This window comes from Myotis daubentonii, chromosome 3, assembly GCF_963259705.1.
Source record: "Myotis daubentonii chromosome 3, mMyoDau2.1, whole genome shotgun sequence".
Classification (NCBI taxonomy): Eukaryota; Metazoa; Chordata; class Mammalia; order Chiroptera; family Vespertilionidae; genus Myotis; species Myotis daubentonii.
This window is the reverse complement of record NC_081842.1, coordinates 155,677,342-155,704,481: the sequence shown is the minus strand read 5'-3', so window position 1 is coordinate 155,704,481 and position 27,140 is coordinate 155,677,342. Positions and strand designations below refer to the sequence as shown.

The following is a 27,140-nucleotide window of genomic DNA, read 5'->3' as shown; positions in this document are numbered from 1 at the left end:
CGGGGAACCTTGGCTTCCTCCTTCACTGGAGCAAGCAAGTCTCCTGTTCGCTTCAGCTGCCTGGCTGCCGGCCACCATCTTGGTTGGCAGTTAATTTGCATATCACCCTGATTAGCTAATGGGAAGCGTGTCGGAGGTACGGTTAATTACCATGTTTGTCTATTATTAGATAGGATATGCTTTATAGAAATGTCAAGTTCTTTGCCCATTTTTTAATTGGGCTACTTTTGTTTTTATGAGTTGTAGGAGTTCTTTTTATATTTTATACTAGAGGCCCGGTGCACAAAAATTTGTGCACTCGGGGGGAAGGGAGGGTCCCTCAGCCTGGCCTGTGCCCTCTCGCAGTCTGGGACCCCTCGGGAGATAACGACCTGCTGGGTTAGGCCTGCTCCCGGGTGGCAAAGGGCAGGCCCAATCCCTAGGTGCAGCCCCTGGTCGGGCTCAGAGCAGGGCCGATTGGGGAGTTGGGGCACCGCCTCCTGTCATGCACAGAGCAGGGCGGATTGGGAGGTTGCGATGCCACCCTCAGTCATGCTCAGGGTAGGGCTGATTGGGGGGTTGGGGCACTGCCCCCTGTCATACTCAAGGCAGGGTCGATGGGGAGGTTGCAGCGCCACCCCCTGTCACGCACAGAGCAGGGCCCATCAGGGGGTTGAGGAGCTCCCCCTTGTCACTCACAGAGTACGGCTGATAGGGGAGTTGGGGCACTGCCCCCTGTCACACACAGAGCAGGGCCGATCAGGGGGTTGGGGTGCCGCCCTCTATCATCCACAGAGCACTGCCACTCTCACATTCAGGGCAGGGCTGATGAGGAGGTTATGGCTCTACCCTGTCACACACAGAGCCGCAGGGCGATCAGGGCGATCAGGGGGTTGGGTTTCTGCCCCCTGTCACGCTGATCCTGGTGCTGGGAGGCATATTACCCTTTTACTATATAGGATAGAGGCCTGGAGCATGGGTGGGGCTCGCTGGTTTGCCCTGAAGGGTGTCCTGGATCAGGGTGGGGGTCCCCACTGGGGTGTCTGGCCAGTCTGGGTGAGGGGCTGAGGGCTGAAGCTCCCAACTGCTCCTTTTTTTCTTTTTTTTTCTATTCTGGGCCAGCTTTAGCTCTGGTTCCAGCTCTGAGGCCTCTGCTGCTGAAGTTCTATAATCGAAACAATGTATAACTCCAGCTCTGCGATCCCAGCTCGCGGAAAGCAGGTTTCTAGGGTTTTGTTTAGCTTCTATATTTGTTACAATGTTTCAAACTGCAGGCTCAGAGGCTGGCAAGGCAGGCGGGGAACGTTGGCTTCCTCTGTCACTGAAGCAAGCAAGCCTCATGTTAGTTTCAAGCTGCCTGGCTGCCGGCCGCCATCTTGGCTGGCAGTTAATTTGCATATCGCCCTGATTAGCCAATAGGAACGGTAGTGGTTGTATGCTAATTACCATGTTTCTCTTTTATTAGATAGGATGTTAATCCCTTATCAGATATATGAGTTGAAAATATTTTCTCCCATCAGTGGAATGTTTTTTCACTCTCTTGATAGTGTCCTTTGATGAACAAAAGCTTTTAATGTGTGAGGCTTTACCATTTTTTTGTTGTTGATTGTGCTTTTGATGTCATCTTTAAGTAGTCATTGACAAATCCAATGTCATGAAGCCTTTTCTCTATGTCTTCTTCTAAGAGTTTTATAGTTTTAGCTCTTACACTTAGGACTTTGATCCATTTTGAGTTATTTTGAATATTATTTAAGGCAAGGGTTCAATTTCAATCTTTTGAATGTGGGAATCCATTTTCTAGGAGCGTTTGTTTTAAAAAAACCTGTTCTTTTCTCATTAAATGCTATTTGCACCCTTGTTGAAAATCAATTGACCATATATGGGAGAGTCTATTTCAGTGCCATACCCCATTTTGTACAAATAAGAACTAGGCCCTATAATCTTTTTACAGGTAAGTAACAGATACTTTTTTAAAATATAATTTTATTGATTTCAGAGAGAAAGGGAGAGGGAGAGAGAGATAGAAACATTAATGATGAGAGAGAATCATTGGTGGCTGCCTCCTGCATGCTCCACACTGGGGATCTAGCCTACAACTTGGGCATGTGCCCTGACCAGGAATCAAATTGTGATCTCCTGGTTCATAGGTTGATGCTCAACCACTGAGCCATGCCAGCTGGACTGTAGCACATACTTTCTAATAATGTAAACATATATTGTAGAGAAGGGCTATGCCAGAGGTGCTATCATACATTATACAAGGATATAGCAACAAAAGAAGAAAAACAAATATCACCAAAAAAGATTTAAAGCACATTTTTATTATAGATAGGTAATTGTGGTTTGCTGTGGCTAAAGGTATGCTTATAACATATGTACAAGCTTTTCTATATACCAAAAGTATAATATTTTTCTTTTAATATTGAACTAACATTTCTCTGCCAACAAGGGAAGTCTAAATTGGCTGAGTCTATTTTAAATGGCAAAAGACTGTGTTTCTTTTTCCTGGATGTTGCTTTAAAGACTAGTAAGTTGAATTCTTTTAGGTCCCAACACATGAAACTTAAGAACAGTAAAAGAAAATCAAAGAATACTACAAAATATATAATTTCTATAAAGCAGAAATATAAAGTTTTTATAATTTAAAACAGCAGCAATTTCAAAAGATTTGCTGAATTAAAACTTTACAAAATATATATACATAAAGTATCATTCCAGATGATCATAGGTTTTTAAAAATAGTATATCACAGCCCCCAAACTCTAACCCAAACCTACTACTGGATGTAGCTGGCCTATAACAATTTTTTACAACTAAAAAAATAAAACAAGAACAAAAGAAACCTCCCAATTCTCTTGTGATAAGCACAGGTTACAATGCACTGGCTTTGATTCCTATCCACAAAGAGAATTTTAAAATAGAACAATGACTTCACATAAATAATGTTTTACCTGTTAATATGTGATCAAACAAATTAAAATAAGTACTAACAACCAAAACAAATCTTGATGTAACCAGTACATATACTCTTAAAGAATGACAAAGACATAGAAATAAACTTGTCTACAAAAGCCACAAGCACCTTGTTTTAGAAAGAGCACCAAGCAACACAAAAAGGCAACACGTAAGAGGTAGTGTACCACCGGCTAAGATGTATATGCCCATTGGGGACCTGAATACAGCTTAGTATTTGGGAAAATAAGACATATTACACTGTGGTTTATAATTTCAGACAGAAGCATTGCACATTTGGGAGCATTAGCCAGTATTGCTCCATAGTGCTCTGCACCTCCAGCTGTCTAATGGGTACTTTGCTCTCAGTCAAAAAATACAGGCTACCCTGAAGAATTCCATGTTTATAAATCTTCAGTTCTAGGGAATTCTCTAAGAAAGCTCAGATCAATATAATTTTTTAAAAAATTAAATACTTTATCAATTATAGTCCTTTAAAGAATGACTTTTCTCCATTTTAGGAGAAAGTCTTTTCTTCCTGAGATTCTTTATGATTTAGCCAATGCTTTATTCCATGCATTTCATAATGATAGTATCTTTCTGTCTATATTTTCCCCTCTGCAGCAATTGCCTGGCCAACAGCATGAATTCAGAACTAGTTCAGAGACCTTAGAGGAAGCACACAGCACTGCTTTCAATGTAGTACTTCCGTTCGGCTTTGAGATGAGGAAGTTTTTGTACTTCAGTTACTGGAAGCTGATTAGGGTCCTGGGTGTGAAAAAGGAATTTTGCCTTATGCCATCTGCCATCTTGAATCTGTAAAATAAGAACAAAATGCTTGAATATGTAATTGTTTCTTTAGAAGTCATTCTCAGCAGACAATTTTTCATAGACAATGTAGGCTTATTTTAAGGATTAGAGATAATAAATAGAAAGTGTGTAGAACAATGTTTGGCACAAAGTGCTCAAGAAATGGTACAGGTACTATGAATAATTGAAAACACGGACTTATTCCTTTCTCTAAATTACATTGTGCATTCTGATTTTCCAGTCTTAGAGGTTAAGTTTGGCCTTCTGCTTCTGTTGTTTGTGAATTATTAAACCAGATAAAAAATAGAAGTCTGTACTATTTCTAATATAATTAATATTCATTTTGTCTGTATTCCTTTATTTGGGACTAATGCTTTAGGATGGGCATTTTTCTTGAGTGAAAGGAAATGAGTCATCTCAACTCTTATGTACTTTAGGCAGAAAATAACCAGAATTGTTTCAGTCAGGAGTAAATTATAATTCTGTTAAATTATCTCTTAGGTTTCTGCTCCCCACTCCCCCATTCTGTGGTTACTATTCATATAGTTTCTTTCCTCTCTTCCTTCTAGGACTTTCTGTTTTTATTATTACTGTATGCTCTTTGGTTTCTGATAAATTCTATTATTGAACAAAAAATACCATTAAATAGCCTATTATTAAGATTCAATAAAACAAAATAGAGAAACACAATTGACTAGTTCTGTGAAGCATTTTATTCAGGAGTTTATTCACTTACTTATTCACCAAATTATCATGGTAGAAATTTTAAAATTTGCAGGAACTTAAGAGATGATTTAACTTAAGGCAATTGAAGCTTACAGAAGGTAAATTACTAAAGTCATAAGCCGGATGTGATAACTAGAATTAGAGTTTGGTATGTAAGACATTGACAGATTTAACTTATTAAATCTTTTAAGCAATATTTATTGAATACTAAGTATATTTGTACAGTTGAATAAGATGTGATCCTCTATTTTCTTACAGTGCTTGAGAAATATAAAGATGAATAAATTAGTCTGGCTTCTGAATTTTACCAGCTTATAAATCTAGGTGGTGAGAGGAAAAACATAAACAAATAGCCGTAATACAAGCCCATACATGGTTAAGTGCAGTATAAATAATGTACAATGAGGACTAAATTCCTCATTTCCAACTGGAGTAGTCAGGGAAAGCTTCATGAATTCCGAATTTAAGACGGGCCATTTTGTATGCCCCAAATTCCCACCTGGTGGAGAGACAGAGGAGGGCATTCGGAGGAAGGAAATGACATGAGCAAAACAAAACAAAACAAAACAAAACAAAACAAAACAACAATTAAAACAACTGGAAAAGTAGAAGGTGGTTGTAAAAGTAATCCTAACATGGGGTTAAGTGAACAGATTTTATCCTGGAAGAGATAGTAATAGAAAGCCAGGTACCACCATTTCTTCACATATAAAATGGGGATAATAAAAAACTACCTCACAGGGTTGTGAGGATTAAATGATATTTTAATTAAAAATCCCTACCAGTATAGTGTGGCATTAGCTGCATGATCTCTGCCTTTGCATTCTTAGCTATAAAATGAGACTAATAATTTTTTCACAAAGCTGTTATAATTAAATAAAATAATGTATGTGATACATGGTACCTGCCATATAATAAGCCCCCAATAAGTAGGAATTGTTGATATGATGATGATGATGATTATGATGATGATGATGATGATGATGATGATGATGATGAATAGATCAGTTGGCCATAGTTTAGGGTAGACAGCAAGTGAAAGCCCAAGCTGGAAATGTAGGTTGGGACTGACTGTTCTCAGTGCTGAATAAAGAGCTGATAAGTTTGGATTGTGACTCAGAGATAGTAGTGAGTCCCTGAAGGTTTCTGGACAAAATTGTAAAAGTTAAATGAATTTGTTGGTAAAATTGATCTCTTCACTGATACAGAATGGGCCATACACTTCTGTTTGTCTATGATTTTTCAAATACTCATGCACTACTTATCTGGAAATGTTATGAAAATGTAGTGTTCCCTACATTTTGGGAAATTGTAACAGGTATCAAATTATGGGCTTCACAGTACACAATACAGAACACTTAAAGTCATTAGTAATATGTATGTAAAGCAGACAACTCTATTCCCTGTTAACAAGAGTTGGCAAACTCTTTTGTAAAGGGCTACATAATAAATGGTGTAGGTTCGGTTGCATTTACTCAATTCTGCTATTGTAGTATGATAACAGGTATCTATCTATCTATCTATCATCTATCTATCTATCATCTATCTATAAAAGCCTAAGCAACCAAAGGACCAAATGATTGGTCGAGTGGTCGCTGTGATGCACACTGACCACCAGGGGACAGATGCTCAATGCACAGGATCGGGCTCCCTCCTGTCTGGATCGGGCCTGCAGGGATCAGGCTGAAACTGGCTATCCAACATCCCCCGAGGGGTCCTGGATTGCAAGAGGGTGCAGGCCAGGCCGAGGGATCCACCAGTGCATGAACCGTGCACTGGGCCTCTAGTAGATAATAAATAAACAAAGGAGTATGGCTGTATTCCAATATTTATTTACAAAAACAAGTGGTGGGCTGAATTTGGTCTGTAAACTGTAGTTTGTTCATATCTGCCTTATAACAAAATATTTTAAAATTATAGAATTTTCATAACTGTCATTATTTATTTTTAGTAAAAAAGGCTATAATTCAAATATTGATTGGTAGGGCCAGTCAATCTGCAATTATGCCCATATTTGATATCAGGTATAGAAAATGAAAAAATGAAGTAAAACTGACTTGCCTTTATAACCTGTTTTTCCATGAAGTAATGAGATGTAGAAGCACAGTGGTGAAATATATAAAAGAAATCTATTTATCTATATGCCCTATCTATCATCTACCTACCTATTATCTATCTATTATCTATCTATCTATCTATCTATCTATCTATCTATCTATCTATCTATCTTCTATGATATAATTATCTCATATAGGAAATAAAAATTAAAAGTTAAATTCATGTATTACCACCTATTTTGCATATAAAATCTATGGATGACCAACTGATGTGACTAAAGTTGACAAGACTTGACACAAGCAAATGACTGAATTTGAAAAATATAGGGTGATTATAAATCAGAACATTAACACCTGCTACACTTCTGTATCAGCAGTTTGTAATTAAAGTCTTATTCTCATTATTTTAATTTTATAGTTTTATCAATTTTCAGTTAGTTAGATTGAACAATTCTAAAAGTGCCATTCCCTTACCTTGCAGTCATCTGAAAGCACTTTAGGTTCAAGTAGAGTGTTTTCTTCAAAAATCTGGCCATTCCATCCCTTGAAACCAATAGGCAATCCTGAGCCACTTGTCTGAGCACTTGTCCACACTGTAGTGTTTAGACAGTGAATGGTGATGATTTGGGTGGCTTCTGAGCTCAGTAAATGAAGAAAATTCATCTGGACTTTTCCAACTCCAAACTCCAACTAATGTCATGGAAACAATATGCATGTTATAAGATGTGGCAATTGAAAAACGTATAGTTTGGGGAAACTTGAGAAAAGTCCTTGAAACATAGCCTTGAGAAAGCTACTTTTCTTGGCATTTAAATGCCAGTCAGCAGTGTGCTGGTGAATGCTTAACCACTGGCCCTTGCAAGGGTGGGGATTAGAGGTAGGTGGGTGGGAATTCCTGATTTATAGCATTGTCTGATTTCCATGGTGTGAAAACTCCCAGGATGGCTGATTTAAGGCTATCAAGGTGGCATCACTGAACAGGGAGTGAGAAAGAGATGTTAACTATAGGCTCTCCAGAGCCAGTCTGAGCTGGCTTCAGCAGACCACTAAGCTTCCATATAAGACAAAAAAAGAAATGAAGACAGATTTCATAATGCTATCTAAAATGCATTAGTAATTTGTTGTCGATTAATGCTTTACTAATTTTTTCATAAAAATCATAAATTCTGTCTATACTTCCATTTGTAGGATTTTTTAAAAGTTTCTAAAGATAAGCTACAAGTTGTAATGATAGCTTGGTTGAGTAACCGTAACTGAGAGCCCTATATTCTTTGTGTTGCCAGCTCTAATGCAGTTGCAGTCATATAGTGAGTCATCAAAACATATTTATTGAATGAATATATGAATGAGCATTAACTAAAAAGTGAATAATATAGGGCAAAACTGGAGCAAGGGTCTGATTGTATATTTTCAAGGCTTAGGCAAAGAAGTAGATTTTTCTAAAGCTTTAGACATATTATTATTACTATTCTCATTCTTATTCTTCTTATTCTTTTATTCTTATTCTTATTTTAGCACTATTCATGTAGAGATGTGATCATAACATAAGTGAATAGAAATGGTTCCTACTGAGGAATTTATATTAAATTCCGAACATAAAATTAGAAAAATATCAGTTAGGAGGTAATAGAGAAGGAAAAAATAAAACAACAACATAAAAAGTAAAGCCCCAGGAAAAGAAAGGAAAGACAAAGTAAGGACATAGGATGAAAACACAAAAGGATCACCATAAGGAACATTAGAGTCTAAGGAGTTCAAATGCCTTCATTTAACAGATGAGACTCACAAACTTGTAAAAATTTAAACTTTCTAAGCCTTAGTCTCCATGTTAATTAAGCTGGGTATAAAATGGACACGGCAGGATTGTTATGAGGATCTGAGGTGCCAAGTGTCATTGACCTAGAACAGTGTCTAGTGGCTCACAGTATCATTTCCAAGGTAGAGACTGGAACCCAGGTCCCTAATTTTAAGTCAACTTTGCTTTCCACTACCTTCCCAGGCTTTCTCAGGTAGAGCTTATGGATAGGAGAGATGGGAGAACTGATTCAGTCTCCCAGAAATAAGTGCACTGCTCCTATCTCCTTTGCATTATCCCCCCTCCCTTTCTTCTATGGGCTGAATCCAGGGGAGTGAAGATGATAATGTGAATATTTGGGATGCAGGACTATCATGCCACTCTTCATTAGACATGTACAAATTCCCTAAAAATGGAAGAATCATTCCTTCCTCTGCTTTGGGCTTAATAATGGTAAGTGCCTATTGAGATGAACTGTGAAACACCCTCGTTAATGAAGGGGGATATTTTAGGACGAGAGAGCAGTCTAACAATAAACAGTTAGTGAGACTAACAGACTGTATATTTTAGTTGCTGCTTTTTAAATCATGGTTACAACACAAATAGGCACATGTATCTGTTCTTGGTCAATGAGAAATAAGTTCTTGGTAATACTAAGGTGGTTTAACCAGAAAAAGAAATGCAGTTTTGATTTCTTCAATATATGTTATAGGTAGAACTAAGCTTTAGGTTTTATAAATGCTTGTCATAACATCCAGCCTGACACTAAGCTAACTTTCATTTATTCTAAACATTTGATTTATAGAATTATACTTGAAAGAAGTTTTAAATAATAGTCAATGGATGTTTATGGGAGGTTATTTTGCACTTAATCACACAAAAAAGGCAAGTTTTGTGGCAAAATTTCTCTTTTATCGATAATATAATTTTCAGTAAAATTTTAGGTAATCTATATATATAAAAGCCTAAGCGACTGGTCATACTGAACAACCGAATGACTGGTCGACCAGTTTCTGACATGCATGGACCCCAGGGGGCAGATGCTCAATGCAGGAGCTGCCCCCTGGTGGTCAGTGTGCTCTCACAGCCAACCTCCCGTGGTCCCTCCCCATGGCCTGCAGGCCCCGATTGGCCCCTCGCCCCCAACCAGCCAACCTCCTGCAGTCCCTCCCCCCTCCACCCCTCCCCCCTTCCCGGCCTGCCAGCCCTGATCACCCCGATAGGGACTGAGCAAGACGGCCTTAATAGGCCCTGATCGCTGGCCAGGCCAAGGGACCCCACCTGTGCACAAATTCATGCATCGGGCCTCTAGTGATAATATAATTTTCAGTATAATTTAAGGGAACTGATTATTGATTACAACCATTGCAGCTGCTTAGGGATTTTCTAATTTATGTGCTTATATAAAAACATATGGTTCACATTAAAATTTTTTTTTAAAGCATAATAAGTACAGTAAGTCAAGAGAAACCAATCATAAAAATACACAATCAAAATGTCAAGATTAACTAGGATTATTTTTCAGAAACAAAAAATTTATTTCTTACATATGGTAGAGAACAATATGTTGCTTCCATTCATAAAATTTGTAATTATTTACAGTGACAGAATTTTAAAAATTATTGCTCACTGATTTTTAGCAATTACTGACATGTATTCTAAAATTCAATACATACCTTTGACACAGGAATGGGAGATAAACATGTCTGACCACCGGCACTGAAATTGCAGAAAACCTCAATGGCATCTGAAGGGCATCCAAGATTTGGATCAATCCAATATTTTCCTATTAATTTATTGTAAACCATAAAAACATGTAAATATTATATTAAAAATATTGAAACATCTCTATAAATTATCATACTTTAAAATATATATTTCATCTTACCTGCAAAATAACTTAGATTATAGAAATACTTATACTTAGTAAATAAATGGGAAGGTGCAAGCATTATATAAAATTAATACTGAAAATATATTTTCACATATCTATCAATCTAAGGGAAGGCATTTCATAATTTTTATAAAAATTATAAAGTGGCTGAATTTATTGCTTCATTTTACAGATAAGATGTGCTGAACACCTTAAAATGAATTGTCTGAAGTTACATAGTTGATAAAAAAATTGGACTTAATGTGATATATGTGTACTCTGTTCTATATTTCTAAAACTGAATATATTCTTTTAAATAATAGAAGAAACTTCGGCAATCTCCCTGAGGTAAACCATATCTTTATTATAATAATAATAAAAATAATAAAGCTTTATTTTTGTTTCCAGAAAGCAAAATGTACAATAAAATGGTTATCATTTTTGTGCTTCTTCATCAGATTTGTCAGTGGGAAAAACTAAAATCCCAACAGCCAGTGTAAGACTGTCTCCACTGAGGGCCCAGGAGGATCAAATGGGGCCTACAGTTAGCCTATAGAAAACACTAGGGCTGAAAAAGTATTGAGCTGGTATATTAATTCCAGAATAACAGGCTTAGAGTGTTGAAACTGCACCTTATTCCAAATGCAATGACAGATACTCTTTAATGGGGTAAAGCTAGGCTACAGTTTGTATGGATGCCCCTTTTCTTCCGAGAATGGGGTCCTTTGAAAGCCTAAGTCCTACCGTAGGTGGACCACAGATTCTTCCTTTGACCCCTAGCCTTATGAAGCCATCAAAGGCCCTGTTCCGCTCTAAGCACACCCAGAACAAAAGTAGCTCTAGCTGCTGTGCTCACTCCTCTGTCTTCTCCAAAATCTTGGCTTCACAAGATACGGGAGCAACCAAAGTGTCTTTGATAGATGATTAGACACAGAGGATGCGGCACAAACAGGGTGGTGAAATGTTTGTATGGAAAATAATAAATACAATAAGCAATAAATATAAGAATAAACTCTGTGTTTCCCATACTCACAGCTGTAAACCCACTTTTGCTCCACCCTATTTATACAGTGGAATACTGCTCAGCCAGAAACCTTTTTTGCCAGATTTTTTTGTAGCTTGTTCTCATACCTCCTCTTGATATTGCTCAAATGTTACTTTCTCAGAGATGTCTTATCTAACTTCACCCCCATTCCATTTTCTATCATATCCCTCTGAACTGGTGTGTTGTGTTTCTCTATAGCATTTTCCACCTCCTAGTGATAAAAGTATTTTTGGGATAAAGACCATTCTTATATATTGCAATCCACACCAATTAACTATTTCTCCAACAAGAAAGGCAGACCTTGAATTAGATTTCATTGATCTGTATGTCTTATGATGTCTTTGTTCCTTTCAATTCTCTAAAATTGCATTTTTATGCCCTCAATGAAGGGAAAGAATCTAATTTAGAATTATTATGGACAGCTATAATTATAAATATTATTTTAGTTTTTATACTAATCTAGGGTATAAAATATATGTGTAAGTTAAAAATTTTATTAATATCTATAAAATTAATATTTTCATTGTATTTTTTAGAATGGAAGTACATGTTTGTTGATAAGAAATTGTATGTGTGTATGTGGTATGTATATATAAAATTAAAATAAATAAAATATGGACTACTATTCACCCTACAGAATAATATAATTTAGTTTTTTCCCCAAATCAGCTTATGTGTCATTGTGTTGGTACTAGAGTTTTTAGTAAAAACTAATAACTACTAATATTGACTGTATGGCTGACTAATAAAAATTAAAATTAAATGACATATTGTAGCAGATAGGATTTCGCCTTCTTATCATCAAATAATGATGACTACTCCACTCACTTTAAAGCTTTTCCTTGCCCCCGAAAAAAAATTCAGTAAGAAAGGTTATAATTTGCCCCCCAAAAACAAACAAACAAACAAACAAACAAACAAACAGAAAACAAACAAAAAACCTTTTCCTTACTGATTCTACTCTATATTTATTTTGCACATCTAGTTAATGGTTACTGGGGTACTTGTGTAGAGATAAGAAAATTCCAAAAATAACAAACCACTCAGCTTTTGTAGTCACCAATTGTGAAATGAGGCATTTAAATTGCATTTTGTGTAAAAACTATAATTTTAGGAGGTGGAGGGAGTTCTATGATGTTTCCTTTTGTTGCTAACTTTGGGGGTCCTGATAGAGGCTCCTGTCAACCCAAAAGTCCTCTCTTCCCATTTTAATTTTAACATGAAGGTGACACATTCCAAGAACAAAGTGTAAGCAAGTCATACAGGAAGGTAAGAGTGGGAAAAGTTAGGGATCAATAGGATGTGTAGTAGAAAACCTTTGCAAGGTGAGCCCTCAGAAAAGGATACTCTGAAGCATGTCTTCCTCAAAGAGCATTTGGTTCTTGATGACATTAAAATGCCTTCTGTCAGGGTTTTATCAAAATAATTAACTTTTGGAATGAACACACTGCAAATATCAAACACACTGCAATGAATAAATGAAATTACACATCTGAGCTCGAGGAAACCAAGAATTTACCATCTGATACTTTGTGCTCACAGTTGAGCAAATCTTTGCAGATTCGTGCTGGGTTATCGCGTGTGCCAAGAGGATTCTTGATGCTGTGCAGTAAATTGCTAAGGTAGTTCAAGGTTTTGAATATCTCTGCACTGTAGTCAATTAAAGTCACTTCAGTATTCTGGTAGCTCTGCCAAGTCATCATAAAAATGATGTTAGCAAAAATCCATAGAGTAGCCATTAACAATAGTAACTCTAATAATCAACATAGATCAACACAGAAGAAAAATGTATTCCTATTGGGTGCAATGTATTGGGAGTAGGATGTAAAAAATGGTTTATCTTTAAATATAGGCATTTGTGTATGCTTTATTAATTTTGATCCTAAATAGAGATTAAATTTACACTAGAAGTCTAATTTTCAAGCTGGCATAAATATAACAATTACTATGCCTACTACAAAATATATATTTTTAAAAAATCATACATTAAATAGAGTTTAAATAAGAAAAATAAGTAGTGATGATAGGTTTCATGTTAAGAAATGGCAATTTCATTTTGTTATTTTTCTTTGATACTACCACATTCCTTATAAAAATCCTTTAATAATATTACATTTTTATTTTAAATGTATCCCTTAAAAATTCTATGTATATTTCTATTTATTAAAATCACTTCCTTTGTCCTTAAAATGGCTCCATTATTTTAAACCTGCTTTAAGTATAATATTTGAGATAAACCCACATGCTGGTCTCCAAAAAATTTCTGTTTAATTTGTATACTGAGACTGCCAATGTAAATAAAGCTAGACATATTACCTCCATCTGTAGGGCAGTATGTGATTCAAACAAGGCTTGAATAGCAGCATTGATATCCATTTGTTTCTGTGTAAAACAAAACTATTTTAGATCAGCAATAAGATCAACACCAAGTGCTCTAAAGCAAAGGCTGTAAATTCTGAAAGCACTGCTGTTAAAAGTATACTAGACTTAGTATCTGAAAGGGGTTTATACCTCTATGGTTAGATAGATCTTGCAAATATTACCTGGCTATCTGAAAGGACAATATGCTGCCTTCATCCAAATTTCTAAAGCCTCCTAATTAAAAAAGGCCCAACTCTAGAGCTTTCCAATGAAAAACTATTTGTCGCTGCTGCATGAAAACACACACAAAATTACTCAAGAGGAAGAAGAATGAAATATGACCCCCTCGGTTAATAAATTGTAAAGTGAAGAACAAATAACTGTAGTAATTTTTGAGTTACATTCTTGGAAGGAAAATAGAATAAATACTACTGTGTTGAGGTAGTCACATTAGTTTAATCTGATACTTCTGCGGTCTTAAAAAACAATTTCTAAAGTTGGAAAATGTACCATTAGTCCCCAAAGAAATAATACAATATAAATCCAATCTCCTCCTACGTTTAATAAGAGATATTTTTAGAGAAAGACTCAGCAAAACCATTAGTAAAAATCTTTCTTGTGTTTTAGTTTTTCAAAAGGTTGGAAACTGAGAAGCATGAGTTGAGAGAAAGTTCTGAGAAATGGCATCTGTATGAGCCAATCAAGCAATCTAATTTCTTTCAGAATGATTGCACTGCTAAGATAATCTTTTTACTTGGAGGTCCATATAATAGAAACTGTTTTCAACAGATCTTTCATAGCTCATGGTTGGTAATTTGAAAAACTATTTAAAATGATGGGACAATCAATAAAATGCATTCTTCCTTGCCACAACATGTGGTTTTCATATTGGAAAATAATTGAATCATTCTGTATACATATACTGCCAAACACTGTGATACAAATTGAGGATAAAATGGTGAGCAAAAAAGAAAATTGCTCCTGTGGAGCTGAAGTTCAAAGAGGGAAAAGGCGTTAACCACATCACCTCAAAAGTACATAATTACAAATGGTGGTATGTGCCATTAAAGAAAAGAACATGGACCTATAAGGGAAATTAGGGATTCTGAATCAACTCTGGAGGATAGAAGAGGTTTGGAAAGGAGAGGCCAGGGAAGGCTTCCTTGAAGTTGTGACTTCTGAGCTGAGATATGGAGAATGAATATGATTATTAGAAGAAGGGGCTGGGAGGGCTTTGTAGGCAGAAGTAACTAACAACCTTGTACAAAGGCCATGAGACAGAGAAGCATGGCCTATTCAAGAAGCAGAAAGGGTTACCCTAAAAATTTCTGTGCAGATTAAATAGTGTGAACCACCATGTTTATGTGAATGGGCAGATTTTGGATATGAGTCACCAAAAATATTGGCACTAAACATGGACAACTGAATTCAGTAATAAACAATAGTCACCTTCATATTTTCCAGTTGGTTTGTAATTAGGGCTTTAATCTTACAAAACCTAGAATAGCCGTTCTAAGATCTTCAGGCTTAGGATCCTTTTGCACTTTTTTTAAAAAAAAAAAAATATATATATATTACAGAGAGGAAGGGAGAGAGATAGAGAGTTAGAAACATCGATGAGAGAGAAACATCGATCAGCCGCCTCCTGCACATCTCCTACTGGGGATGTGCCCGCAACCCAGGTACATGCCTTTGACCGGAATCGAACCTGGGACCTTTCAGTCCGCAGGCTGACGCTCTATCCACTGAGCCAAACCGGTTTCGGCCTTTTTGCACTTTTAAATATTGGTAAGGGCTGTAAACAACTTTCTTTTATCTAAGTTATAACTTTTGATATTTACCATAGTAGAAATTAAAACAAAATTTAAAATGATTTGTATTAATTACTTTAAAACAACAAATCCACTATATGTAAATACAAACTATTTTTTAATGAAAAGTAATTACAATTTTCCAAAACAAAATAGTGATAAGCGTGGTATTGTTTTACACTTTGTTCATCTCTTAATTATCTGGACTAATAGGAGATAGCGGATTCTCCTATTTGCTTCTGTATTTAATCTGTTATATATTATTTTAGTTGAATTATATGAAGAAGGATGGCTTTATAGAGATACACAGCTGGAAGAAAGATCATTTTAGTATCTTTTCAGATAATTTTGGTATTCTTTCTTAAAGTGATTTAAAAATATATATTTTTATTGATTTCAGAAAGGAAGGGAGAGGGAGAGAGAGAAGCATCAACCACATTGGAGATCCAGCCTGCAACCTGGGCATGTGCCCTGACCAGGAATTGAATGTGACCACCTGGTTCATAGGTCGATGCTCAACCACTGAGCCATGCCAGCTGGGCATGGATATTCTCCTTTGATACTATATCAAAACTTGACAAGTGGTAGTTTCAATATCAATAGAGAGATAGAAATTAAAGAACCAAATTCTGTAGTTGAAAGGCATAATAACTGAAATGAAAACTTACTAGAGAGGGTCCTAGATGGTTTGGCTCAGTGGATAGAGCCTTGCCTGTGGACTGAAGGGTCCAGGTTTGATTCCAGACAAGGGCACATACCTTGGTTGCGGGCTCCATCCCCTGTCCCAGGTCCGGGCAGAAGGCAATGGATTGAAGTATCTCTGTCACACAGATGTTTCTCTTTGTGTCTCTCCCATCCCTCCCACTCTCTCTAAAAATCAATAAAAAGTATCCTCAGGTGAGGATTTAAAGTTTATTTTGTGTTTTTTTGTTTTTGTCTTTTTACTAGATAGGCTCATCAGTAGATTTAAGTAGACAGAAAAAAGAATCAGTAAATTTAGAGATAGGTTTATTGAGATTATCCAGTCAGAGGAGTTTAATGAAAAAGAGTGAAGAATGTGAAGAGACTCAGAGACCTATAGGACAAATTAAAGCACACAAACATATGCATAATTAAATTTTCAGAAGAAATGGAGAGAGAGAAAGTGGCAGGAAAAATATTTTAAGAATAGTGACTTAAAATGTTCCAAAATTTATGAGAAACATTTATCAAAAGATCCAAGAAGCTCAATAAACTCCATAGACATATCATAATCAGAGTGTTAGAAGCTAAATATACAGAGATAAACTTGAAAGCAGAAAGAGAGGAGCTACTCATCATGTCCAAAAGATCCTCAATATCAGCAACTGATTTTTTATTAAAATAATAAAGATGAGAAGGCAGTGGGATTACATTTTCAGAGTGCTGAAAGAAAAGGACTGTCAACCAAAAATTTTATATCCAGTAAAAGTATTCTTCAAAAAATGAAGAAAAATTAAGACATTTTCAGATAAACAAATACCAAGGCTGTTCATCACTAGCAAGTGTTTCCTGAGAAATAATATAGGAGACTTTTAGGCTGAAATTAAAGGACACCAGGCAGAAAATTGAATTCACATGAAAAAATAAAGAGCACTGGTAAAAGTAACTATATGGGTAAATCTAAAAGACAGTGTAAATCCCAAATAGCCATAACAATCTTGAAAAGAAGAACAAAGTTGGAGGTCTCACACGTCAATTTAAAAACTTAATACAAAGCTACAGTAATCAAAGCAGTGTGATATTGGTATAAAGATAGATACATAGTCCAATAGAATAAAACTGAGTCTACAAATAAATCCTCATATATAGTCAAATAATTTTTTACAAGGGTGCTAAGACCATTCAGTAAGGAAAGAAGAGTCTTTCCAACAAATAGTGCTGAGAAAATTTGATAAACACATGCAGAAAAATGGAGTTACACCCTTACCTTACATCAGATACAAAAATTTACTCAAAATGGATCAAAGAGTTAAATATAAGAGCTGAAACTATAAAACTCTTAGAAGTAAGTATAGGGAAAAAGCTTCATGACATTGGATTTAACAATGATTTTTTGGATATGACACAAAAAATAAGGCAATGAAAGAAAAAGGAAATAAACTGGCCTACATAAAAATTAAAGACTACTGTGCAAAGGACACTATCAACAGAGTGAAAAGGCAGGCCATGGAATGGGAAAGGATATTTGCAAATTACGTATCTGATAAGGAATTAATATTCAGAATACCTAAAGATTTCCTACAACTTAACAAAAGCAACAAAACAAAAACAAGCAACCCAATAATAAAAAAAGTGCAAAAACATTTTTCTAAAGAAGATATATAAGCCAATTTTTCCAAAGAAGATTTTGAATAGACATTTCCTCAAATGAGATATATAAGCCAATAAGCACATAAAAAGATGAACAACATCACTAATCACTAGGGAAATGCAAATCAAAACCAGAGTTAGGTACCACTTCACACCGTTTAGGATGGCTATTATAAAACCAAATAGAATATAACAGGTATTCTCAAGATGTGGAGAATTTAGAACCCTGTGTATTGCTGGTGAGAAAGTGAAATGGTGCAGCTGCAGTGGAAAACAGTACAGCAGTTGTGCAAAAGGTTAAGCATGGAATTACCACATGATCCAGCAACTCCACTATGCTGAAATGGACTTAAAGCAGGGAGACTTAACAGATGTTTGGACACCTATGTTCATACCAGCATTATTCACAATAGCAAAAATATGAAAGCAATCCAACTGTCCATCTGGACAAACAAAATGTGGTTTTACATACAATGACACATGCTACAATGTGGATGAACCCTGAAGACATATGTTTAGTGAAATAAGCCAATCTAAAAAGGAAAAATACTGTATGACTTCACTTCTATGAGGTACTGAGAGTAGCCAAATTAATAAAGATAGAAAGTAGAATGGTGGTTGCCAGGGGCTAGGGAAAGGGAGGAATGGAGAATTATTATTTATTGAATATAGAGTTTCAGTTCTGGAAGAAAAAAAAATTCTGAGCATGGTTGCACAACAATGTGAATGTACTTAATACCATTAAGCTGTACACTTAAAAATTATTAAAATGATAACTTTTATGTTATGTATATTTTACCACAATTAAAATAATAAATAAATTAATATGTTCATTATCCCTTACACCTAACCAGCTCACTTCTGGAAATTGGTCCTATAGATATTCTGTGAACTGATATGTATATGAATAACACATTTGTACTGTTTGTGTCAGGAAAAGATTGGGAACAACTTAGACACCCATTAACAGAAGCCTGAATGGATGAATAAATTGTACATTTTTAAGTGAAATGACCATGTTTCATTTTGTGTGTGGCAATAAAAACACAATGACTTTTAGTAGATTAGTAGTATACAGCTTGGTGCAGCATTTATGCTAAGGTACCAGAAATTTTAATCACCATCTGTGCAAATGTCAACTCAATAAAAAAGGCAACTTTTATCAATAGCCATTAAAAAGGAAAAAGGTCATAACACTTGGCCAGTCATGGATTTTGTTGGCAATATCTATAATGATATAATTTCCAATGTATTCACAAAGCTCACTTCATGCCTGACCCATAGTAGGCATTTAATGTGTTGACTGTTAATTTTTCTCAAGGGTAGCCTTTAGGGAAGGCAGGCCCAGAGAGACTATTAAGATAATTTGCTTTGGAAGTCATTCAACAACATTTAAGAGCGCATATCTGAATGTAAAACTTACATTAGGTACAGTGAGGGAATCCCAAAGAAGTAGCTTCCTACATGTATTCTAGTTAGAACATATTCTTACATGAAAATCACTTACTGTTTATAGAAAGGTGACATAAAATAGAATACAGAGAATGAGTTATCAGATTGGGGAGACCAACAGGGAGACCAGGAAGCTTCATTATAACTTGGGGGAGTATAATTGTCACATTTCTCTCACAATTTATTTGAATGAAACGTGGACCTGGTCAGGGCACTCCAGTATTTTGAGAATTCTTATTTCCTAGGCATCTTAAAATCACTGGATGATGCAAACATTGATGGGATAAGAACTGATGTCAGGCCACACACTTCTCCAGGTTGAAGTAATTGCTTATTCTAGGGGACCAGGATGGTACCAGCAGTTGCAACCACTCAAGTCACCAATCCAGGTTTCACAGTTGACCCATTAATTAGAATAATTGAATTGAAAATTCCTTATCTCATTTAATGATTTAAATGATTACTGTTCCCCCCACATCAGACACAGACATATATACACATCCTATTCTTCCCTTTATCCCACCAATCATTTTTGGTTAAGTTTGACTTCTTGTTTATTTCTTTGTTAGTTTTTAGGTATCTTACCATGTGCCCTGAGTTTCGGTCATCACCATGGTATTTCAAAAGCACCATCAATTTATGTCCCTTTTCCTGAAACACTTCCCTCTAGCTATTCTATTTTAGGAACTTGAGTAACTTACTTTATTTTTAAAAGGGAATGAGATTAGAAATTTTCAAACTTTTCTTATCTTGACCCATGGTAAGGAATACATTTTACATCATGACAAGATTCACACAAACAAACATATATTTAACTGAAAAGTTTTGCAATACCATATTTATTCTTACTAGTGGAGATATACTGATTTTTGTTTTATTTATTTTTTTTGCTTTTATATTGACCCAGGGTGAAAGGAAGAACAGAAAAGTTGACAGTAATTTGAAGATTTAAAGAAAGACATCTGCATTGATATTCATTCCAGGGAAGTGTTCATTAATCAGATGGACAGAAAGGGGGAGTAATTTTTAAAAATCATAGAGAAATGAACCTCCCACTTCCAAGGAGACAGTCTTCCTTATGGCACTTTGCTTGAAAGTTATTCCCTACCCTGATGAAAAGCTGAGAGGGATGAAGAGTTTCTGACTTCTGTGAGTAGGCCATAATGATCAACCAACTAGAATGCCACAGATCCAAATGACACTAGAGAAGCACGTGGAAATAAGTAAGGCTTGGAGGGCATGGGACTGGCCATTGTTTGGGATAGCATCGCCAACAGTGGATCTCATTTATGCAGGAAATCTAAGCAAGGACCACTGTATTTGACCAGGATGCTGTAGGGGTGGGGTGTGGGTGAGGTTGGGGATAGAAGGGGGTCCCTTATAGATGGCAGGAAGATAAAACGGATACAGAATACAAGGGAAACAAAGCTGGGAACATGAGAAGCCAGGAAATAGTACCTGACAACGAGGCAATAGAAGCATTGCCTCAAAGATAAGGGTAGCAAGCTTCGGGTTGTAATAGGTAACAAGAAAATACATAAGAAGTCTGAGGGCTTCTATAGCCACCAGCAACTGAGAAAGATTCATATGAAGCTTAACAAGTGAATAACTCTGATTGGAGAAAAAAAAACAAAAAGGAGAGCTAGGGACCAGATGTAGGAAGAAATGGAGGGAGTTAATATTTTTTGACCAATCATTATGTCAGGTACTGTGCTGAGTGCTTTACTTCTTATTTAAAGCCATCTCTATTTTAGAGACAAGAAATCTGAGGCTTGGACTTGATGTTATTATAGCTGGGAAGGTTCTATATCAGATTAGCAAAAAGAACAGAGGCAGGTGAGAGGGGCATGGAGGGAGTTAATGGGAGCTTTAGAAAGTTAATGAGTCACTAAGAAAAAATAAACAAAACCAAGAAAACTTACTCTTGGGCCTGGTGCTCCAGGTGGACCCTATGACATAACAAATTTTAAAAAAATTATTCAGTAGATATCTCAAGTCAGGCAAACACATAAGCCTCAATGATACACAGATATAAATACAAATAAACTCACAGGAGGCCCTGGTTGACCTCTTGGTCCTTGGGGACCCTAGAAGAAATGGAGACAAAGCACAATATGTATATATTATGCTTTTGGTTTGATATAAACAAGACAACGAATAGTCAACCTCTAACATTGCCTTTTTGTGTGAGGCAAGTCTTAAGATACAGAGTTGTATTAAAATTATATGCTCTTGCATTGAGTTATTACCCACATTCATGAACAAACCAGATATTTATTTTCATCTATTACTTATATTAGAAACTGAACTTACTCACATTAATAAACCATCATAAATATACCACTTAAAAATGTTAATATTAAGTATGTTTTTCCCTTTATTTCTATCTAACATTCACCTAATTGTCAAAGATGAAAATTTCAGTGTTCTTAGATATCTCTTTTTCCTTCAACATCCATCTATAAGTTGGTTACCAACTATATTGATTTCCCCTCTAAAATACTACTTCTCCATCCTCACAGCCCTATCTTAGTTCAGTGCTAGTCATGTGCTGTGAACTGAATGTTTGTTTCCCCCAAATTCATATACGGAAGCCCTAATCTCCAACGTGATGGTATTTGGAGGTGGGGCTGTGCAAAGGTCATGTGGAGCCTTCCAACAATATAACGTTTATTAGTTCTTTTTTATTGATCTTGCTAACACACCATTAAGGAAAATTAATGAATGGTAGTGGTCTTTTAAGAGGAGACACAAGAGAGATGATCTCTCTCTCTCTCTACCATGTAAGGATATAGCAAGAGGGTGACCTTCTGAAAACCAGAAAGAGAACCCTCCGTCAGACTTGGAATCTGCCAGCAGCTTGATTTTGGACCGCCCAGGCTCCAGAACTGTGAGAAATAAAGGCTTGTTGTTTAACCCTTCCAGCTGATGGCAATTTGTTAAAGCGGCCCTAGCTAAGACTCCATGATTTGCCTGGATTGATCTTCTGATTTCCTGCCTGAATTTATTCTCTCTACTATGCTAACTACATTCTACGTATAAAATGGAAATCTAATAGTGTAATTACTTAGTTGAAATTATTCAATGGCTCTTTATTGTTTAGACGATAGAGTATAAACTTCTGAATTGTGATAGCCACCATTTATTGGGAACTCACTAAATGCTAAATTGTATGCTATATTCCCATTTTACAGTCAAGAAAAGATAGTGGTTAAGTAACCACAAATAAGGGGCAGCTAGGATTAAAATTCAAGTCAATTGGATACAAAACTCTATGTTTTTAGTTAATGTGCACCTGTGCCTCTCATCAAGGTCTGGGCCTCACTTCCACTCGCTTACTCTCCCCACCCCACATATCCAACACTCCATCTATAACCAACTACTTATTGATCTCTGAATCTTCCAAGTTCTTTCATACGTGTATTCTTTTGCATGTACTATTTCCTGTCTAGGAATGTTCCTTCTTACCTTTCCTGTCTGTTTAACTCCCATTCTTCTTCCAATACTTCTTTACTGGTAAAACTCGATATCGAACTGCCAACCCCATGTCACCTCCCTCTTGCTCAACTAACCACTTCTTCTGCATTCCACAATACAGAACACGTTGGAAAGTCCCCAGGGACCCTTGAAAGTGAGTTAGTCATCTTTTCATTTTCTGAAACAAGAATAGTACCTAATACACAGTAGGTGTTCAAAAGTTGTTATTGAATGAGAGAATGAATTATATAATTAGAAATTAGAATAGTTAAAACATGAATAGCAAAATGTGAAAAGTTAGTTGACATTTTCCAAAATAAAACAATAATAATCATGATAGAATGGGGGTTACCAGAGAGGAAGGGGGCTGGGAGAAGAGAAAAATGGGTAAAGAGGATCAGATATATGGTAACAGATGGAAATTAGACTTTTTGGGGTGAGCATGCAATAGAATACACAGATATTGAAGTATAATGCTCTATACCTGAAGTTTATATATCGGTATTAACCAATAAAATTAAAAAAATAAAGTTCACTCAAAATTTGCTTTGCTTCATGGTCAACTGAATGTTAAGACTATATTGGGTCAAATTTAGAATATGGTTAAAATATAAAAAAAGCAAAAGTTATCTTCTGCTGAATTTTAAACAATGTTGTATTAAGCATGTTTTATTGCCAAAGCTGTTAATTTTAAATATATTATGACTAGAAAAAATAATACATAGTAACTTAAAAAGGGTAGAGTACTCCAACACCATGCCTGCTGGGCATGTCTTTGCATAATATATCACTATAACTTAAAGTAGAGATGTATAAAACATGTACCTCAGAAGCTGCATGATAAGTTACAGAAGGCTGTCTTGGAGATAGCCTTTTAAATATATAGAGGCTCAGATTTTGGCTGTGTGTGTTTCTCCATTCTGGATCAACATGGTAAAAATAAAGTTGACATTTCACCCCACTTAACGTATTTCTGACATTTGCAAAAATCTCACTGATGGTTCATTACAAAATATATACCTTCTTTGTGACTTTGAAAGAGACATTTATCACAGAAAGAAATAATTACTTATACTGCTGATTTTATTGAGTTCATTTCAGCTTGTTTCCCAGAATAAGTCATATCGCCACAAATATGCTCAAATAAAATACTTCAAACAAGACAGGGCAGGACAACCCCAATCTGCACAGAACAGGGCAATTGCCCAAGTAAAACAAAATGTTATTCCAACAATATAACATTTACTAGGTTTTTTTAATTTCTGTTGCTAACACACCATTAAGGAAAAGTAATTCACTCTCTTTAGTTATTGTATAAAGCAGTTTATAATAAAACTCAATTGTCTATGTTAATATTTTAAAGGTAACCAAATTAAGGTGAATAGTTATGGTGGTTTTGGCTATAGTGAAAGCACCACCTTTGAAAATAGACTTTCTCTTGATTTAATTCCAGAATTTACTGATGATTCTCTAAAAATAACATGTTCTATCATTAGACTTTGAAAATAATGATAAGTGCATATCCTTGAACCAGAGTATTTATGTAAATACAACCATGATTTAGCTCCATAAAATTTAAGTTGGCGTAGCTAAACAGAGCTTTCCTTTTCTCCTTTATAAATTGAGAAGCTTGCATTATGGGATATTTAACAGCAGCCCTGGTCTCTCCCCACTGGATTCCACTAACTCGTCCTTTCCCCTCCTCCTTGGGCACTGGAAGTTTGTACCTTAATTATGAAGAGTGCTATGGTAACCCACAGAGAAAAAGACTAATAAGTATATTAATTCAGGAAACACTACTCTACTAGCTTAAATTGAAAATAACTATTAATTTTAGGGAATAGTATGCATTTATTAATCAATTCACTTTTCAAATAGTGCCTACGACATGGCGAGCTCTGTTCTGGACATGTAACCAGTAGATCAGACAAAGTTCCCTGCTCTCATGAAGTTTAAATTCTAGCACAGGAGACAGAAAATAAATAATTTCAATTAGTGCTAACAGCCATGAGGAAAACAAAACTGGATATTATGAAAGAAAATGAGCAGGAATAACGAGACAGGGTAGTCATGGGAGGTTTCTCTAAGATGATATTTGAGCAGAGACCCGAATAATGAGATAAAAACTAGTCATTTGAAGAGGAGGTGAAAGAATTTTCTAGGTAAAAGGAAGCCATGTTCCAAAGAATAGAAAGACATTCATCGTAGCTGGCAAAGAGAAAATGGTACTGAGAGTGGAGAAGTAAACAGGGCAAATTCCTGTAGGGCCTTGTAGGGCAAGTGAGGAGGCATAGGGAGGCTTTAAGGAGGAGAGTGATATAATCGGACTTATATTTTTACAATATTACTCTAGTTGCTACGCAGAGAAAGGGTTTCAGTGGGGAAAAGTGGAAGAAATAAAAAGAGGGCTGGAGTCCAGGGGAGACTACAGTGCCAGGGCTGAAGAATGAGGGAAGTAGATGGATTCAGAATAGTAATTGGAGCTCACAAGAATTAACTTCTACTTCAAAGGACTGTTATTTATTTATGTTCTATGCTTTTGTTCATTCTTTCATGAGGGGCTTCTTTATTTTTCTTTTATGTAGAAGCTCAGACTCTTACAGCTGGAAGTAGGTATGCTCTAATTCTTACTCAGTGCGGGAGTACCAGTCCTGTAACCGGAGAGACAGCCAGTAGGCTTCTACTGAGAGATCCTATCTCACAAAACTATCTTGTGAGATTCATTATTATATTAGGTCATTATAACATTGAAATCAGGCTAGCATTCCATATGTTTAGTCAATAAGTACCTACCTTGTGATAATTATGTGTCAGGTACTATGATAGACTAGGAATTGTGTGGTATCACAAAACTCACCATCTTTCAGGGAGCAAAGCACAGAAACTGAAAATCCAATGCAATAAATAAGCCACTTAAATTTTATTTTCTAGAGCAAGTCACATATATTCCTTCTTCCTCGAGGCAAGCTTTCAAATATCTGAAGACAACTATCATGTCCCAACACCCCAAGCCTTCTCTAATACTTTTACTAATAATTTATTAAATATTTATTGAATACTCACTATAAGACAGACACTGCTTTAGGTGTTGGGGACACAATATTAAAACAAACAAATAAAATTTCTGGGTCATGGAGCTTACTTCTAGTGAGGGGAGATATAATAAGCAAAAAAAAAACCCCCAAACTAATAAATGGCCAGCATGTCATGTGGTAAGAAAATAGTCAAGGAAAAATAGGAAATCTCAGACAGCTGGGAGGATTGCTATTTGACATAAACCAGTCAGGAAAAGCCTCTCTGAGAAGGGGACATGTAAGTAAGGCACTAAAGAACAGTCGCCAGGCATTGTACTTGGTCCTGGGTATCCTGTCCACAGGTGGCAATGGGATGAGGCTAAAGCATCAGCAAGTCCACCCTAAGTGGGTTATCTTTAAATTGAAACCTCAAGATACATAGGAACCACAGGGATAAATCCTATGGATGAGAAAAAGCAAGTGCAAAAACCAGGAGGTAAAGAAAGAACAAAGAGAATGAGAGGGATGACCAGGCTGCAGTGTAGCAAAGGCTAAATATCCCAGATATTTCAACTGGATTTTTTAGGACGTGGGTGTCCGATACACTGCCAACCTAAGAGAGCCCTCCTCTGGAGGTACTTTAATTTTGTCCATGTCCCCCGATGGGGGTGGCTGTATTCCTTTCAGTGCAGCCTCAGACTGCAGGCAGGCATAATCCATTTGATTTGTAATCCATCGGAGCCACTAAATGTTTTTTTTTTTTTTTTCCTCACATGAAATAGTTGTGAAATAGGTTCTTGAGGTTTCCTAGTCCTGATGGAAGCTTATGTTCCAGTCTGAGAGGGCGGGGCAGGGAGGCAGCTGGAGACTGATGGGTTTGGAAAATGGGCTAATTCCAAGCCCCCCATTTTCCTTTTCCCTTTCCTCCCCTGCTGGGGGATATGGCTCCACTGTGTCCATACATCCTTGCTTCCTGTTCTAGTAAGCCTGCTGAGAAAATGTGAGGAATTTCTGCAAATTAAGCACATCTATTTTAACACTCTTTGGGGTTTTGGGGCTCTCTGAAATCACATTATTTCCATTCTTTTGCTAATTAATATAACTGTAACTTTATTATTCTGCAGCCCAAGCATACCCCAGGGTGGAAAACAAAAATCTCAACTGTCACTATGTAATGTTGTTATCTTTTAATCAAGACTTTACATCTACCTTTAAGTTTATTCTATGTGCCTTCTGTTCTTGGTTTCAATCCCCTCCATTTCACTCCGTGCCTGCCCTGTTTGTGGCTGCTGCTTAAAAAATTCATTTGTATCTGTTGGGAAAGTGGCCCCTTTACAGAACATCTTCTTTAATTCAGAAGAACTGGCATTCCAGAAAAGTAGGAAACAGTGCCATTTAGGTCCCCAAATGGCTGTGTATCTGTTTGCTTAGCCTCTCGCCATTGTTTCCAATGGGCT

General features: G+C 36.2%; 1 protein-coding gene across 1 annotated transcript in view; it reads right to left on the bottom strand.

Annotated features, from left to right (window-relative positions):
• Positions 1 to 2,280: 2,280 nt before the first annotated feature.
• COL24A1 (collagen type XXIV alpha 1 chain) overlaps positions 2,281 to 27,140 on the bottom strand; it is a 314,245-nt gene continuing 289,385 nt past the window's right edge. The window contains exons 54-60 of the mRNA XM_059688981.1: positions 21,244 to 21,279; positions 21,115 to 21,141; positions 13,554 to 13,619; positions 12,757 to 12,925; positions 9,996 to 10,105; positions 6,999 to 7,214; positions 2,281 to 3,747 (exon numbers count right to left, since the gene is read on the bottom strand). Of these exons, the coding sequence (XP_059544964.1) occupies positions 3,601 to 3,747; positions 6,999 to 7,214; positions 9,996 to 10,105; positions 12,757 to 12,925; positions 13,554 to 13,619; positions 21,115 to 21,141; positions 21,244 to 21,279 (771 nt within the window). The 3' untranslated portion in view covers positions 2,281 to 3,600. The remainder of the gene's footprint in view (positions 3,748 to 6,998; positions 7,215 to 9,995; positions 10,106 to 12,756; positions 12,926 to 13,553; positions 13,620 to 21,114; positions 21,142 to 21,243; positions 21,280 to 27,140) is intronic.